The 16,216-nt window shown below is 30.4% G+C and overlaps 1 protein-coding gene across 1 annotated transcript in view; it reads left to right on the top strand.

Annotated features, from left to right (window-relative positions):
* Positions 1-15,546, top strand: part of LOC111620184 (transmembrane and ubiquitin-like domain-containing protein 1) — a 23,643-nt gene extending 8,097 nt beyond the window's left edge. The window contains exons 2-4 of the mRNA XM_023362067.1: positions 3,919-4,074; positions 14,004-14,515; positions 14,603-15,546. Coding sequence (XP_023217835.1) covers positions 3,928-4,074; positions 14,004-14,515; positions 14,603-14,993 — 1,050 coding nt within the window. The 5' untranslated portion in view covers positions 3,919-3,927 and the 3' untranslated portion in view covers positions 14,994-15,546. The remainder of the gene's footprint in view (positions 1-3,918; positions 4,075-14,003; positions 14,516-14,602) is intronic.
* The last annotated feature ends 670 nt before the right edge of the window (positions 15,547-16,216 follow it).

The following is a 16,216-nucleotide window of genomic DNA, read 5'->3' as shown; positions in this document are numbered from 1 at the left end:
TAACAAAAATTGTTTATCAATAAAATGATAATATAAAATGATGATATATTTGATAATAAAACTATATTTAAAAAACAATAGCGAGACTATTATTTTACATGTAGGTATATCGACAAAATTCAATGGATTTAAATTTTGATTTTGAACACGTAGAAACACTTTTGCATTGCGCGTAATATTCGTTTTTGCAAAAAATTCATCTGGCCCATTAGTCCCCCCTTATTCAGATTCTAGATCTGCTGCTGGTCAAGGGTGTCACGATTTGTTATTTTTCAATTAGGTGTGCCACTCAATGAAAAAAGTTGAAAAACACTGGCTTAGACATTAATAAGATTTGCTTTCAGACAGAATTATAGTATGTATTCATTTCAACCTATAAATTTTATTGTATATTACTGTTACTTTTCACATTCATAATGCATATTTTAGGCATTTTAACATGCATATAGCAGTGCATATATCTGACATTTTTTTAAGTGCATATATAATGGTTTTGAATGAATACAAGTCTGGCTCTAATTAAAAGAGAGAAGTCTCTCTTTTCTGTCTGGCAGAAATATTTCAGTTGTATCAATAAGTCTTCTTGTTCAAAGAAGAAATTTAAAAAATAATTCACAATTGTTTCTAATTGTTTTTGATTTCTGAAATGGAGTTTAGACTGAAATTATTTGATGGTTCAGTTTAACAATAACAATACAGTAATAATAATAATGTAGACTTTGCTTGTTGTAGTCATAGAAAATGCTGTTAGTCATTTATTATCAAAATTAGAGGTATCAAAACATAAGTTACAATACATTTTAAAAACATTATTTATTATAATAAGAATTTGATGATTATTGTCATCTTTGGATAAGTAGGATTTTTTAAGATTTTTTTTTTTTTGTGTTATGAGACTCAACATTTGGTGGATAACATGCAATTGGTATCAGTTTGAACCAGTGTCTTAAGTGTTAATCATTTTAATCATTATTTGTTTACAGTATACTATTAATATTGGATGAATTATATGCAGTGGAACTTCGCTTAACAAGCATAATTTGTTCCAGAATCTTACTCGTAATGCGAAACAGTTTTTCCCATATAAATCAATGTAAAATATGATAATACATTCCATGCCGAAAAAAAATACTCAAATATTTTATGTATAACATTTATTCATAGAAAAATATACAATATACATTGTTAAGAAGCGTGAATCATCATCATCATCATTTCATCTACCGCAGAATGAACCAACCTGGAATGTGAATTCAATTTACAGAAAACGAAAAAAAAAAAAAAAAATCAGATATGTCTGATAAACATATGTCTGATGCCAAACAATATGCCAAATTCTTGGGCATATTGTTTGGCTTATTTCACCTAAAAATGTCTACATGAAGGTAGATGAAAATGTTTGTACAACTGTTTAATTGCTGGATTTTGGTTGACTGTGTGAGTAGTTTTTGTTTGGATGAAACAATTGATATTCTAAAAAGGTATATGTTGTACTGTACATTCTCATTGGTCTGTTAACAGGAGAAGTTTACAGATTAGAAAAGTCAAATTCCACAACAGTCATGCAAGTCTTCAATGATTCATATGTCAAACTGTGGAACTTTGTCATTCCATATTGGTATGAAAAAGTTTGGTTACTTGTTAACAGACCAGACCTATTAAGTGTGTGCTCAAATATAAAGTTGATTCAAATCTGAGACATCACCAGTCTTTCCTATTGCTTTAACAGGATATGTGAAGCAATTAGAGCAGAATTTTCTTGTGTCAACAGTTTCATTTTGGAAATGAAAAAGGCTTTCATTAAATGGCCTGTGACTGTACATCTACATAAAGAGATAACTTGCTTGCCACTCCAAAAGCACCTATAATAACCAAGTGGGGCATATGAATTCAAGTAGCATGTTTTTATGCTAAAAATTTCACATCCATGGTAGCATTCATTAATAAACTGGACAAAAAGTCTGTGTGTAATGAAAAAAAAAGTGGCTGCAATGAAACCAAAGAGTCTGTTGAATCAAGAAGCTATGTTAAAGGAACTTTACACTGTTCATTCACAAGTTCCTGTGCAGTTCAGTTTCTAAACTAGAAGAAAGTACAAAATTTTTAAACATGCCAAAAGCCAGTTGGATACTCCCAGAGCAGAAATCTGGATATTCAAAATATAATTCCCACGTTTCTTCAGTCACGAAACCTGGAAATTTTAGTGAAAACCACATATGCTCCTCTCTCATCTGTTGATTTTAAGAGATTGTTTGAGAGATGTAAACTATGAAACTGATGGATCAGATTCTGAAAGTGACTGATTCAAATTATCTCATCATTTTCTCAAGTTTTGTGTATTCTATGTATACTTTTATGCACAATAAAATGATGGTTTTACTTTTATACATTTTTAGGAGCACTTTTATTTATAAAAATCCACTACCTTTTAGTCCTTTCATAAGAAAAAACTTCCCAAATTTAGTTATCAGTTTATGCAAGTTACAAAGTGATTGTGATAAGCAGAATTTATGAAAAGGAAATGAAAAATTAACAACTAGGTAAATTTTTATAACTAAGTTTACTATAATTAAAAGACTGTACTTGTAATTTTTTAATGCAAATTTTCAAGATATCAAGCTAATTACCATAATGGGTTCTTTTCCTGTTTGTGGTTTGTTAGAATTATTGTCATTTAAACTGACACACAAATTGCTGTTTACATGTTCAGGTAAAAAAGAAAAAAATAGATGCCTAAGCTGCCAGATAGCAGTTCTGATTTAAACTCTGTTGAAAACTAGAGGCATCATATGGACATGAAAATTGCAGAGAAGAAATCTGAAAATAAACAGCAACCACAGAAGTGTATTAGAAGACTTCATGAGCTTGATATAGAATATTTGAAGAAACTCATGCACTTTAAGCGAAAGCTACTGCAGTCATTATTAAAGCTTGTAGTGGGGTCCTCAGGGCTGTTGAGAATGAGAGCTGGGATTTTTTCCTGGGCCCTAGGGAGTCAGTAATGATTCCTATTCATATAAAATTAGTGTTATTTTTATGAACAGAAAATAAAATCTTTTAACATTATTTTTTATTAATAAACTTTCTGTAAATTTAATTTGTTGAAAAAAATTTTTTTTTAAGTGGCCTATTCCCCTTAGCCTCATTTAAACTTTCAATGACCTTGGTGGTCCTACAAGGTATTAGGATCCCATTCAATGAGAAATAACAGTTTGTCAGACTTACTTATCCTGTAAACCATTTTTTTAAATTTTATAACTGAATGACATGCAACAATGCTTATTTACAGTATTGGTGAGGCTGTGATAAGAAATAACACTTACTGAAGTTCAGTGTAACATTATGTATAATAAATTGCATTATTTTGGTTTATTATTTTTAGTTTCTTCTTTGTACTACCTATGTTATCATTACAATCTTCAATCATAGCTTAAATATGCTACTTTGCACATTTGTTGAATGCTTTTTGGTGTATATTATAGGTGATGTTACTGTGTATAGAATTTATAAATAATAATAATTTGTCCTTTAGAATATTATTAATTTTGTAAAAACATATATTATAGTTAACAAAATTATTTAAAATTCTCAATTATTTATTTTAAAGTTATCATAAAAGTTGTATGTTTTATATGATCTATTACTGTATTATTATTATTTTTAATTGTACAAAAAAGTATACTTATGACAAAACATTGCAGTAAGATAAAATTAATTATTAAAATTTATTTATTAATTTTGAATCAAAAACTAAACTAAGCAGGTAATTTAAATATGATCTATAAATACTAATACATTTCTGCTGTATTATTTACTATAATTAAAATTTATATTAATTTGGAAAAAATTTTCAATTCATAATATTTATATTTAGATTTTTATAAATTTAAAATGATAATTTTTGATATTTATTTTTAGGTTAACAAAATGACTCTTATAGAAGGAATAGGAGATGAAGTTGTACTTTTCTTAGCTATAGCATTAATTGTGGGAATATTAGCAGTATTGTGGATATTTCCATTTCCACAAACACAATTTGTGTCAAACTCCAGTAGCTTTTCAGCAGCTAATGAGGTAGGTTTGTATGTAATTTCATAAATTGAAAATTATCTGATTGAACAGAAAGTTCTCATACTTTTGGATGCATTTCATTTAGCCAAGAAAATTTTATGTGCATAATTGACTTCAATCATCAATGTAATCATTGTTGTTGTTGACCACTTCCTGCCAACACTTATGCAAGGAATGGATGCCATCTCGATAAAACTCTGGCAGCTGCGACTCGAAGAAGTTGGTCAGGCTGGCCTCCAAGTTGGTTCATTGTTGAACTCCTTGCCAGCCAGGTGACAGTCGAGCGCAGCAAACAGGTGATTATCCAAAGGTGCAATGTCAGGGCTATACAGTGGGTGGGGCAAGACCTCCCTGTTCAGGTCCAGTAGCTTCTGGTGGGTCTGTCTAGCCATATGTGGATGTGCATTGTCACGCATCAGGATAGTGTTATGGTGTTCTGGGCGGGTTTCCACCAGTTTCTGCTGCAGACGTTGAGTTGTTCGCAGTAGAAAGTTGCATTGATGGTTATATTTTGCGGCAGCAATTTGAACATGATAATTCCTTTAGAATCCCAGAAGACAGAGAGCATGATCTTCTTGGGTTAGGTATCTCCACTTTTGAAGCATTCATACCAATCGTATGCAGTTCTTCTGGCGACAGTGTCTGGGCCTAACGCAGCATTGATGTCACTGATAGAATTGGCTGCTTTTTTTTTGGAACAATAGTCATAAATGAGGAGCAGGCAAACTTGCTTGGTCATGGTAGAGTGAGAGGACTGGATTTGGTATTTTCTTATAGCACGTACCCCGACCTGTTTGCATACTACCATGGAACATTCTAGAATGTTCCAGAAAAAAGTTATTCTAGAAAGTTCCAAAAAATGCAAGAACTTTCTGTTCAATCAGATAGATGTTACAGGAGTTATATATATTTTCAATGAATTAAAAAAAGTTATATGTAAAAAATTTGTTTTAAATGGTATTGTACATATCCTGACTGTAAAATATCTATATAAACATTGGCTTATCTAATTATGTATTTACCTTTTTTTTTCCAAAACAAATGTAATACTTTTTTTAATATTTAAAAACTGATAAAGTATTTTAAATATTAAAAAAATTATAAAAAAATAATTTATTGATAAACATATATATGTAATAAACTAAAATGTAATGAGCAAGAAAAATAATGTTTTAGCTCTAAAAATATTTAAATATCCTGCAAAATTTGTTTATGCCTAATATTCTCAATTGTCTTTAACAGCCTTTCTAAGGTTCAATATCCAGAACAAAATACAGAATATTTTAAAAACTTTAAATTACAAATTATAGCAAGTACAGGATTATTCATAAGTCTATGAAGCATTAAAAAAAATTTATTATTTGTAAACTACACAACAAATACTATATTTTCTAACATTCAAATATAGGTGTACTCTCCAAATTTTTTTACAAGTCACAAATGTTGAATGTGCCCACTTTTGCTGAAGTGGCAGACATCTAGTTGATAATTCATTTCCTATCATGTGTATGTCAGTTCAACCTCTTGCAGAGAATTTGCCACACTATTGATTATGAGACACTAACTTCTAAATTGTGTTAATATATTAACACAGTTTGAAAATAAAATAAATTATTTCATGCTATCTGAAAGTAATCCAAGAAGTAAAAGCAATACAGTTAAAATGAAACAAAATGCATACCTCAGTCCAATTCCAAGCATTTGATATTTGCATCGAGTTATTGATGCAATTTGACATCCTTGTTTGACTTGTATATCTCTAGGATTTCTAAACTCCTTAAAATTATTGATATCAAAACAACTGCTGATGCTGATGGGATGGAATGCACTAGTTACTGAAATATTTAGAAATTTTTTAAATATTTAAATTATTTTGGTAATTTAAGGTAATACAAAAGGAACACCAGATGGTTTATCTTCTTCTTAGTGTAACCTCAAATTTTTGTAATGTTCTTTTTTTTAATTCAAAAATTGGAATTCAAATGTTAGTTAAGAAGCTCAGATTCTAGAATCTAAACTGTAAAGACCTGAAGATGGATATTGAACACATTTGAAAACATTAGTCTGTCTCTTCTTCATTTGTAAACCAAGTGATTTTGGTACAGATCTATTCTGAATTTCAATTATCTAGAATAGCAGCAAATCAAGTAACCACAGTAGCATTTGACACATTTTTTATTATTCTCTCTCTAATATAAATGCATTTTGAATCACACTGTCTTAGTGATTCCTCTTCACTATTACATCTAAAAATAATACAATAATTTTAGAAAATAAAGACAAATATAATTCAGATTATTACAAAGTAAATACATAATTGCTCACAATTACTCATGTAACAAATGCTCTCAAGTGATTTTCGATTCACCTTTAGTGAGATATGTCTGATGACTACAGTATACTGTATCTTAACTATTGGTGAGATATACTGATGATTACAGTATTTGTATCTAAACATTTAAAAATATCGTCAACCATTTTGCCAGTTTAAAATTTTTTTTCACCACTTCAAATTATTTATTGCTATTAATTTTACTTACTAATTAATGCAGGTACTGGTAGCCTTATCAGATTGGTGTGTGGAAAGCAAAAGTAACATGTTCAGCTGTTACTTACAAGTTAGCAATACCAGAATCTTTTTGAATAATTTTTTAATAAATAATTTCTAATAACACACTTGTTTGTAATGTTTAAACAATATTTCACAGGTTCTGTCATGTCAAAATTCTTGTTTTAGTCTACTGAAAAAAGATCAAAGTGAGAAAAAGTCACTCAAAAAATTCTCCAAATTTTCTGTCAATAGATAAGAAATTCCCAATGTAGAAATGCTGGGCAGCATTGCACTAAACTGTCTTTGGTTCTCAAAGTCAGTTCCTACTTTTCTGCCCAAGCTTGCTGCATGATATCATGAAATTGCTAGGTGTGTGGTGCACAGGATTCTCGTTGCACAGAAGCACGACATTCTGCTGTTTTTCCTGAAGTGTGATTTGTGATTTAATTTCACACTGAATTTTGAAATAAGTGGACTAAGGTTTTAATTGCCATTATTATATTTTTATTCCCACTTTAATAAAAATATTGCCAAGTGGCATTTTGGCACAATGCAGTGCAACTCCTGTCGGTACAATGCCTTTCTTGTCGGGCCTCTCCTAATGTCTAGTGTGAGAGTTTCTTAAATATTGCGTCAAATAATCTAGCAGTAGGTCTTACATATTCAATATTAACATTTAATTGATCATTACTAGTGTTGCAATGAATAGTATATTCGGCCTGAGGCCGAATACCAAATATTTGGCCAGGAGTGTGGCCGAATAGCCGAATATTCTGCCAAACTATTCGGCTTGATTAATGCACGTATGAAAATTGGCACGCAAACCTCATTATGGCAAGGACCCTGCTCTCTATTGGCCCACTGTCACTACGCTTTGCCAATCGCGTTAATTCTTGACAGTTGTAGCAGACAGACAAGAGCATCATGGCAGTATGCGATAAATGATATCAAATGTGAATAACAATGAAATGACCTATACGTGTAAATAACGGAAAAAGAACAGAGAAAGACCGCGAAGTGAAAATGTGAAACATGAAATTGAGTTGATAACATAATCGAACAAGTCGAAGCAGCTTATTGGCGCGAAATTTGCGGCCGTTAATGCCAAACAATTGTTGTCATAGACTTCGGAAAGTTAAATGCTTGTAATGAAAGTCACTTAGCGTGCACGGGCGAAAGCCTGGGGTTGTTCAAGCTACAAGCTGTCTTGAATCTGTGAAATCATAACTGTGACATATACCGACATTTTATCTGTCTCTTTTCTCTGTTATCACCAGGCTATGAGTCATGTAATTATAAAATGGAAAAACTACGACGGAAAAGTGACGAATCGAAAGTATTGTGAGTGCGTATTATGATGTATGTATAGGCATACGTGGACTAGAGAGATGGAGTAAAAAGAAAGGAAAGAGCAAAGACGAGCGCTTAGAAAGGATAGGCAGGGTCAGACCCTCAGGTGTGTACGACGATTCTCGAACGAATAGGTGTGTGGTGCTGATCTTTGTAATTATAAATTGTGAATACAAGTGACTAATATTATTTTTTTTTATTTTGTGCATGTTACAAGTTATAAATAAATATAAACAAACAACACTAACCCGACAACATTAAGTCTAATACCAAAATGATTAATTTACTGTGTTTTTGTTATTTCTTACTCCTGTTTTTAGGTATTCGGTATTCGGCCGAATAGTGATTAAATATTCAGTATTCGGTCGAATAGCGAAAAATAGGCTGAATACCGAATAGTAACCGAATATTCGTTACATCACTAATCATTACCTATGGAATATAATACACTCCTGATAATCTCCCAACATTCATTTTATCTTTGTCATTTCTTAACAGTTTGTAAATGAATTTCTTCAAGGATATTTTCTTCATTTAGCTCTTTTCTTGTGTAGCCTTCTAATATTGTTATATCCTTTTGATATCAATTATCTTGTGTTGAAAATGGTTTTTATAAGATGTATTCTTGTTGTACATGTCAAATAATTTTTTTGCTAGCCTTGGGGAATTTATTATAATTTAGTTTAGGTAATGTTCCTTGCTGGTACAATACAAATATTCTTACTTTATAAAGAAATTTATAAAACGAAAACTTTTACTATCTTGGGGATTCAAGTTCGAATATAATTTAACATTTGCACATACGTATATTGTAAGAATAGTCATGGTTTTTCCCAGTCTTTAATCCATGCTGGAAATTCCATATGGGTCATGGCTCTTTAATAGGTTATACAATTAGCTTCAATTTGAAATAAATGTTGAAATGACCATATAACCTATTATTCTTTATAACAAACCCAAAACAATCCAACTTATTCACAATTTTTCTTAGTTATGAAACTTTTCAAAAATCTATGTTTATTATTGGAACCTAATCAAATTTTATTTATTTTTCTTTAAATAATCATACTGTATCTCAGATATAAATATAAATTTTAATTTGACTTTGTTCTTTTGTTTATAGGATAAAGAACCTTTAAACTTCCTATCTTTCAGGTTTATATTAAAGCAGGAGTGTCCAACCTGCAGGCCACATGTGGCCCAAGGCAAGTTCCAATGCAGCCCAATAAACATGTAAACAAAACCAACAAATTGTTTTATTATTTATTTATTTCAATGGCATAAACTCAAAAAAGAAGTTTCACAAAGCAGTAAACTTTTATACATATTTTATTTTTGAGTGAAAAGGAAATACAATAGAGCGTTGTTTATCCGAATCAGTTGGGGACTGGGGTTGTTCGGATAACTTATTTTTCGGATAACTGATTATGTACGAAAAAATATATTAACCTATCCCGTGTTGAAATTTTTCTCCGTTGCGTGTCGCTTCGCGTTGAATTTTTGTCGATCTTAAGCCTAACGTAAACTTTTTAAAATAATAATCGTGGCTGTTGTATCGTTAAAAACTATTTCTTTATTTTTTACAAACAAAATAAATATATTGAAAAATATAAAAACAACAAAATATATACTTTAGAAGAAGATCTAGTATCAAAACGTTCGATTCAGCACAACACACAATCCTCAGAAAAACACCGCACAAAAATGCCAGTGCTGCCAGCTAAAAAACACACACCAACAAAACAAAAATATTAGAGTAGCCCAAAGATTGAAGCGCCACAGCACTAGCGAAAATTTAAATTTGCCGACTGGAATGCTTTAGGATAACCGATGATTCGGATAACCGACTTTCGGATAAAGGACGCTCTACTGTAGTTAAATTACATGACAGAAACTTCAATCCTATAGAACACTGTTTTTGCCTGGAAAAGAACGAGATCACGTTAGATCATCACACATTNGAGAGAAAGGCCAAAAGATAAAAAGTAGTGAGAAAGGTTAAATAGACCTTCTGTTATGCAAATATTGACCCTTAATTTTCCAACCTTTCTCACTACTTTTTATCTCTTGTTCTTTCTCTCCTTTTCTCAAATTTGGGTCTATAATCCTTTGAGTTCCAACTCCAGCATTATTTAGTATTCTTTCCAGCGTTGCAAGATTTGGCTACTTTGCGCCAAATTTGGCTACCCTTTTTTTAGTTTGGCGTAAAAATTATCATTTTGCGTATTGGCTACTTTCTGAGCTACATATTATTTATAAATATATTAGTCGAATAAAAATGCACTTTAAAATGGTGTTTTGTCGTTTTTTTATTAATTAGAGACCCAAATAAAACAAATATTTGTGTTTTTCAAGTAAATTTTTGTTTGTCTCCTTTATAATAGATGAATTTATTTATTTCTAAGTAAAAATTGGAAGTCTGTAGGAGTAATTTTTTGTGATAAAGTTTTAACTTATTACTATAATCTAGACATGTTAATTCTTAAATATACAAGTATATTTAAGGATTGGGTCACAAATATGTTATATATACTTGTGGCCCAAAACTCCATGACTTCTTCCAATGTGGCCCAGAGGAACAAAAAGGTTGGATACCCCTGTATTAAAGAAATATATACAAAATAGAGAAAAAACATTTTTCTTGCTCTTATATCAATCTTACAATATTTACAATATCATAATGGAGTACAGTGGTGCCTCATACTCCGGATTTAATTCATTCCAGGAAGCTGTTTGAATTCTGAATCATTTGAAGACTAAAGCAATTTTTTTCATTAGAAATAATGAAAAGTGAATTAATCTAATCCTCACCACTAAACAATACCCATTTCAATATACAGTAATACCTTGGTTTTAGTTGACTTTGGTTATCGTCAGTTTTGATTCTTTGTCGATTTTTTTCTGCAAAAAATTTGTCTCAGTTTTTGTCAGTTGCCTTGGATTTTGTTGGTATGCCCACATGACCTCGCTGCTAATTTTGCAAAAACAAAGGGTGATCCATGAGTTTTCCTGCTCACTGTGGTGGTGTTTCTTGTTGTGTGAGCATTACTCTGTGAATTTAGCCAAACAATTCCATTGCTTTCCTTTCCTTTTAGCTCTATCATGGGACCAAAGAAAGTTTCCAGAGCCAACAGCCCTTTGAAGAAAAAGGCCAAAAACATGATCAAGTTGATGAAGGAAATCATTGAAAAATACGAGAGTGGTATTAATTAAGATCGCTGAAATCATCCACATTTATAGGAAGTTGCCATCCGCAATAAGTTCCATTGTAGCGAAAAAGGAGGCTAATGTAGCGAAAGATGTGAATGTGCTAATGAAACAGAGATCACAAACAATTGGAGATGTCGAACAGTTATTATTAATTTGGATCAATCAAAAACAGTTAGATGGCAATTTCTGTTTTGGAAACCATCATATGTGAAAAGGCCAGACTGTTATATGTCAATCTCATTAAGAAAATGCCCGGGACGAATGCTAGTGTACTTAGTGATTTTAAGGCCAGCAGAGGCTGGTTCGAAAAATTCAATAGGAGCATTGGCATACACAGTGTTACTAAGTACAACAAAAGTTCAAGTTTGGACAAGTCTGGGGCTGAAAAATTTGTGTCTGAATTCAAAGATTACATAAAGATTGAGGGATTCATTCCCCAACAAGTCTTCGACTGTGATAAAACTGTCTTCTGTTGGAAGAAAATGCCAAAGAGCATTTCCAGGACATAAGCCTATGAAAGATAGGTTAACTCTTTTGTTGTGTGGTAATGCTAGTGGTGATTGTAAAGTGAAGCCTTTACCAATGTACCATTCAGAAACTCCTAGAGCAGTGGTAGTCAACCTGGTCTTTACTAAATTGCCACTCAAAAATTATGAGTACTTTGCAGTTGTGCTAAATTAACTTAGTGTGGAACCAGTGGGCAGTTAGAAAATTTTATTACCGACAAAGATACAAAAGTGGGTGGTAGGTATAAAAAGGTTGACTATCCCTGTCCTGGAGTGTTTAGCAGAAACAATGTGATTAAAAGTAAATTGTGAGTAATGTGGAGGGCAAACAAAAAAGCATGGGTCACGAGGCCAATTTTCATTGAGTGGATGAATGAAGTGTTTGGCCTGTGTGAAAAAATATTTCCAGCATAATCAGTTGCCCCTTAAGTGCCTCCTGGTAATGGACAATGCTTCTGCACATCCTACAGATTTAGAAAATATATTGTTGGAGGCGTTCAGTTTTATCACAGTTCTTGCCCCCTAATATCACACCACTCATCAAGCCCATGAACCAAAATGTCATTTCAAATTTCAAGAAACTGTACAGAAAAGCAATGTTTCAAAGGTCTTGATACCTAAGGTCCTTGTGGAGGAGGATTTTCCTTCCAAACAATAATCTGCACCTCTCTCCCCCTTCCTTGCCATCTTCCTTGCCATCTTCCATAAGCCAAGAAGAGTCTTCAGAAATGTAAATGCCATGTTAAATGCTCATTTAGTCTTTACATTAGTCTTTTATACTCATTTTATATTAGTTTCATATTGTTTTTAGTATTAAACACTGTATTTATTCTCTATAAAATGTGTTTTTTGTATGTATTTTGGAGTGTCTAGAACAAATTAATTGGATTTACATTGATTCATATGGAAAAATTTGGCTAAGTTTTTATCAGTTTCAGATTTTGTCAATTGTTTTCGGATGGATTATTGATGAAAAACAAGATATTACTGTACTTAAAACAGTAAATACACATAATTTAAGGTAAAAATAACAGAATTAAGTGGCCTAATAATAAATTAAAACACAAACAATAAATAGAATGCAAAAATACTATATAATATGAAAATTGTATTTACTGGTCACATACCATTGACTTCAACTTCTTAAAACATGGCTGCCAGATCCACCACATGTCTACTGCTTTCATGCTTTGCAAGAAGTTTCTTTTTCATCTGAATTGTTGATATTACAGCCTTCGTATTACTTGTTAGACTTCATTGCTTCAAAACACTTTTTGGATGCCATGATTAATAAGTAAAGATGATATTGGGTTCAACAGAAAATTCTTGCATATTTTTAACAGCTATCTTATTTAAGGTAATGTGTGATTTAATTATGACAGTTGTAAAATTTAATACATTATTGCTAATTTGAAATTGTATTCTTTATTCAGAAATTTATTTTATGCTTCCACTTTTGTGTTTTTCATTGCACATGCAATTTGAACTTTGAAGCATTGTTTGAACTCCAAAGTGAATTTTTGTTGAATTTGGCATTCAAAGTTAGAATCATTTAAAGTGTGTGGTAACACTGTACTTTTTTTGGTCAAAATCATTTATCACTTAATTTCAAAGTATAAATTGAACAAATAAATAATATAACTGTATTTTTTAAATGTAATTAATTTTATTTTAATATTGTGAAAATTAAAACATTTAGAAATATATTTCTCTTAAAGTTTTGACTTCTATAGTTTAATTATAAAAAGAATGTAAAAATTAACTTTTTAATTTTATGAATACAGTAGAGCGTCGATTTTCCGAAAGTCAATCATCCGAAACGTCAATCATCCGAAAGAATTCCAGTAGGCAAATTTAAATTTTCTCCAGTGCTGTGGCGCTTCAATCTTTGGCTATGTCTTTGGCTACTCAAATATTTTACGTTTTTAATACAAAATTAACATCTGAAGTATAATTTTTTATTATTTTTATAATTTTCAATATATTTATTTTGTTCGTACAAAATAAAAAAATAATTTTTAACGATACAATAGTCTTCAATTTGTAAAAAATAATTTGTAACGATACAACATCGACGAAAATTCAACGCAAAGCGACACGCAACGGATAAAAATTTCAACATCGGATACGTTAAACTATTTTTTCGTACGTAAATCAGTTATCCGAAATATCAGTTATCTGGACAACCCCAGTCCGCAATTGATTCGGAAAATCGACACTCTACTGTATTTATATTTAAATATAATTATTTTGAGTGATATAAATTTTGAGTTGTATAAGTATTAATATAATTTGTTTATAAATATTTTATCTAGATATCGTCAAATCATAGAGTTGATGCTGTTCATCTTAATAATACAACTGCAAGTAATTCCTCAAATTCAGAACAAATCAGTTCTGAAATATTTTGTGATGACAGTAATATTCCAAGTAATACAACCACTAACTCTGCATTAGTAGACAATGCAGAAAGAACCATAGAAAATTCTGATGCAAATTGTCATCAAAATACAGTTGCAACTACTTCTGATGCTAGAATTTCTTCGGAGTTGTCTGAAGATCCTAATTTTCTTCGCAAGAGGAGATTAGAATTTTTTAATCAACAGTCTTCTTTAAGTGATAATGAATTGATGACTGAATTAGATAACATTAACAATGAAAGCGGACGAGTAGCATCTTCACAAGAACAAGAAACAGATGTTCATATTCAGAATGAAAGCAATGACATTCTTGATAATGAAATGGTTAGATTAAGATTGAAATATTTAAATGATACTGAACGAGTAGTTCAGTGTAAACTAGATGATAAAATTGGAGATTTTAAAAGGTATCTGTCTGTTAATCGATATTTTTGAATTTTGGTAAATTTTATTTTTTAATATAGTAATGTACAAAAACGAAATTTGTTTTATAGATGCCATTTTGCAGAAGATATAGCAAATAACAAAATAGTTCGACTTATATACAATGGCCAGCTATTGCGAATGGATGACAGGACTTTAGAATCTTATGGTGTTACTAATAGTTCAGTAATGCATGTCCAAATTTCACAAAATCAGCAAGCACAAGGTTCCAGTTATTCTGATAGTGACAGTGATCTAGATTTAAGCCACTTAATGTGGCCACTGTTTGGTATTATCCTCGGTATAATTTGGATGCTACATTTTCAATATAGGGAATTCTTCAATATTGTGTCTACAGTTGCTCTGGTAGGCATAACTGGACTTTTTTTAATGGTTTTATGGAGTCAATCAAATCTTCATAATCCTATAAGAAGACAAGAAAACCAACAGACGAACAGTTAGTGGTATTTTTAATTTTGGCATTGTAAATTAATATCTGTGATTTAGTTAGAAAATGCTGTCAAAATTATTCTGTTAGTTGAAAATAGTTTTTAAGTGTTGTATCTGAGACAATGGATTAATATAATCTGTTGACAATATTGGCCGACAGTCAACAGAAGAGAAGCATGTTCAATGTTTGAACATAACCATTAAACAAGTAATTTCTTTGTGAAACTTTATAATTTTGTTTATGAGAAATCTTGAAATTTCTTAAATCAAGTTCCTCCAAAAATTCTTATTAACTTAGAGTTTATAGTTTCTTTTTTATTTTTTTTTCAATTGGAGTCCATGTTTTATAAGAGCACAGATTCCTAGCATTATTGGAAATGCTTTTATAAAATTTAGTTCATAATAAATAATCATTTTTAAACTCTAACATTTACATTTTAACACAGTTAAAACTTTCATAATAATAATAATAATGTAAACACTTAACTTTTTTATCAATAAAAATAAAATTCAATAAATCTTTCAACATATATGAGGTTAGTTATCTACATTTAGGAATCTGTGCTTAATGTATACATGAATTTAAAATTATAATATATATAAAATAACTTTAAAAGCTTTGTTCATAAATATTTATCATAATGTATTGTATTATATATAAGTACTTTAAAGTGAATTTATTAAAATGAAAAATTTTAAAGTGATTTCTGGATTAATTATTAAATTATATCATTGATATGTATGTTTTTAATTTTATTTTGTTAAAGAAAAGAACTTAATTAATGGTGGTAGAATTGTATATAGTAATAATAGGTAAGTTAGAATTTACAAGAGAAAGAAATATTGCCATTTTATTTCATAACTAATTTTACTAATAAAATATAGTTTTCTATTATTTTATTACAACTAATTATTTTAATCTCTAATTAAAATGTTTTTGAAAGATGGCCGACATTTTTAACTTTATACAGTAGTTTCAATATTTTAATGAGTGAAATAACAAAGTTTATGATTTTAGAATATATAAGATTTATTACTTAAAATGAAGCACAGAGATAAAATATTAAGAAAAAATTTCATAAGTATTTTATTTTTTAAACAAATTCTGCCAATCTGGCAGCAATTTTAAACCATTAGTCTTTTGCTACCTCTAATGACAAAGACACCTGAGTGTCATTCTGTTGGACTCAGCTGCATTTTTTATTGAAAAATTGAATATTTTGCAGGTGGCTTGG

The sequence above is a fragment of the Centruroides sculpturatus genome, unplaced genomic scaffold (assembly GCF_000671375.1).
Source record: "Centruroides sculpturatus isolate CEXI.00-Female unplaced genomic scaffold, Cexi_2.0 scaffold206, whole genome shotgun sequence".
NCBI classification, from domain to species: Eukaryota; Metazoa; Arthropoda; class Arachnida; order Scorpiones; family Buthidae; genus Centruroides; species Centruroides sculpturatus.
This window is presented reverse-complemented; position numbering and strand designations above follow the sequence as displayed.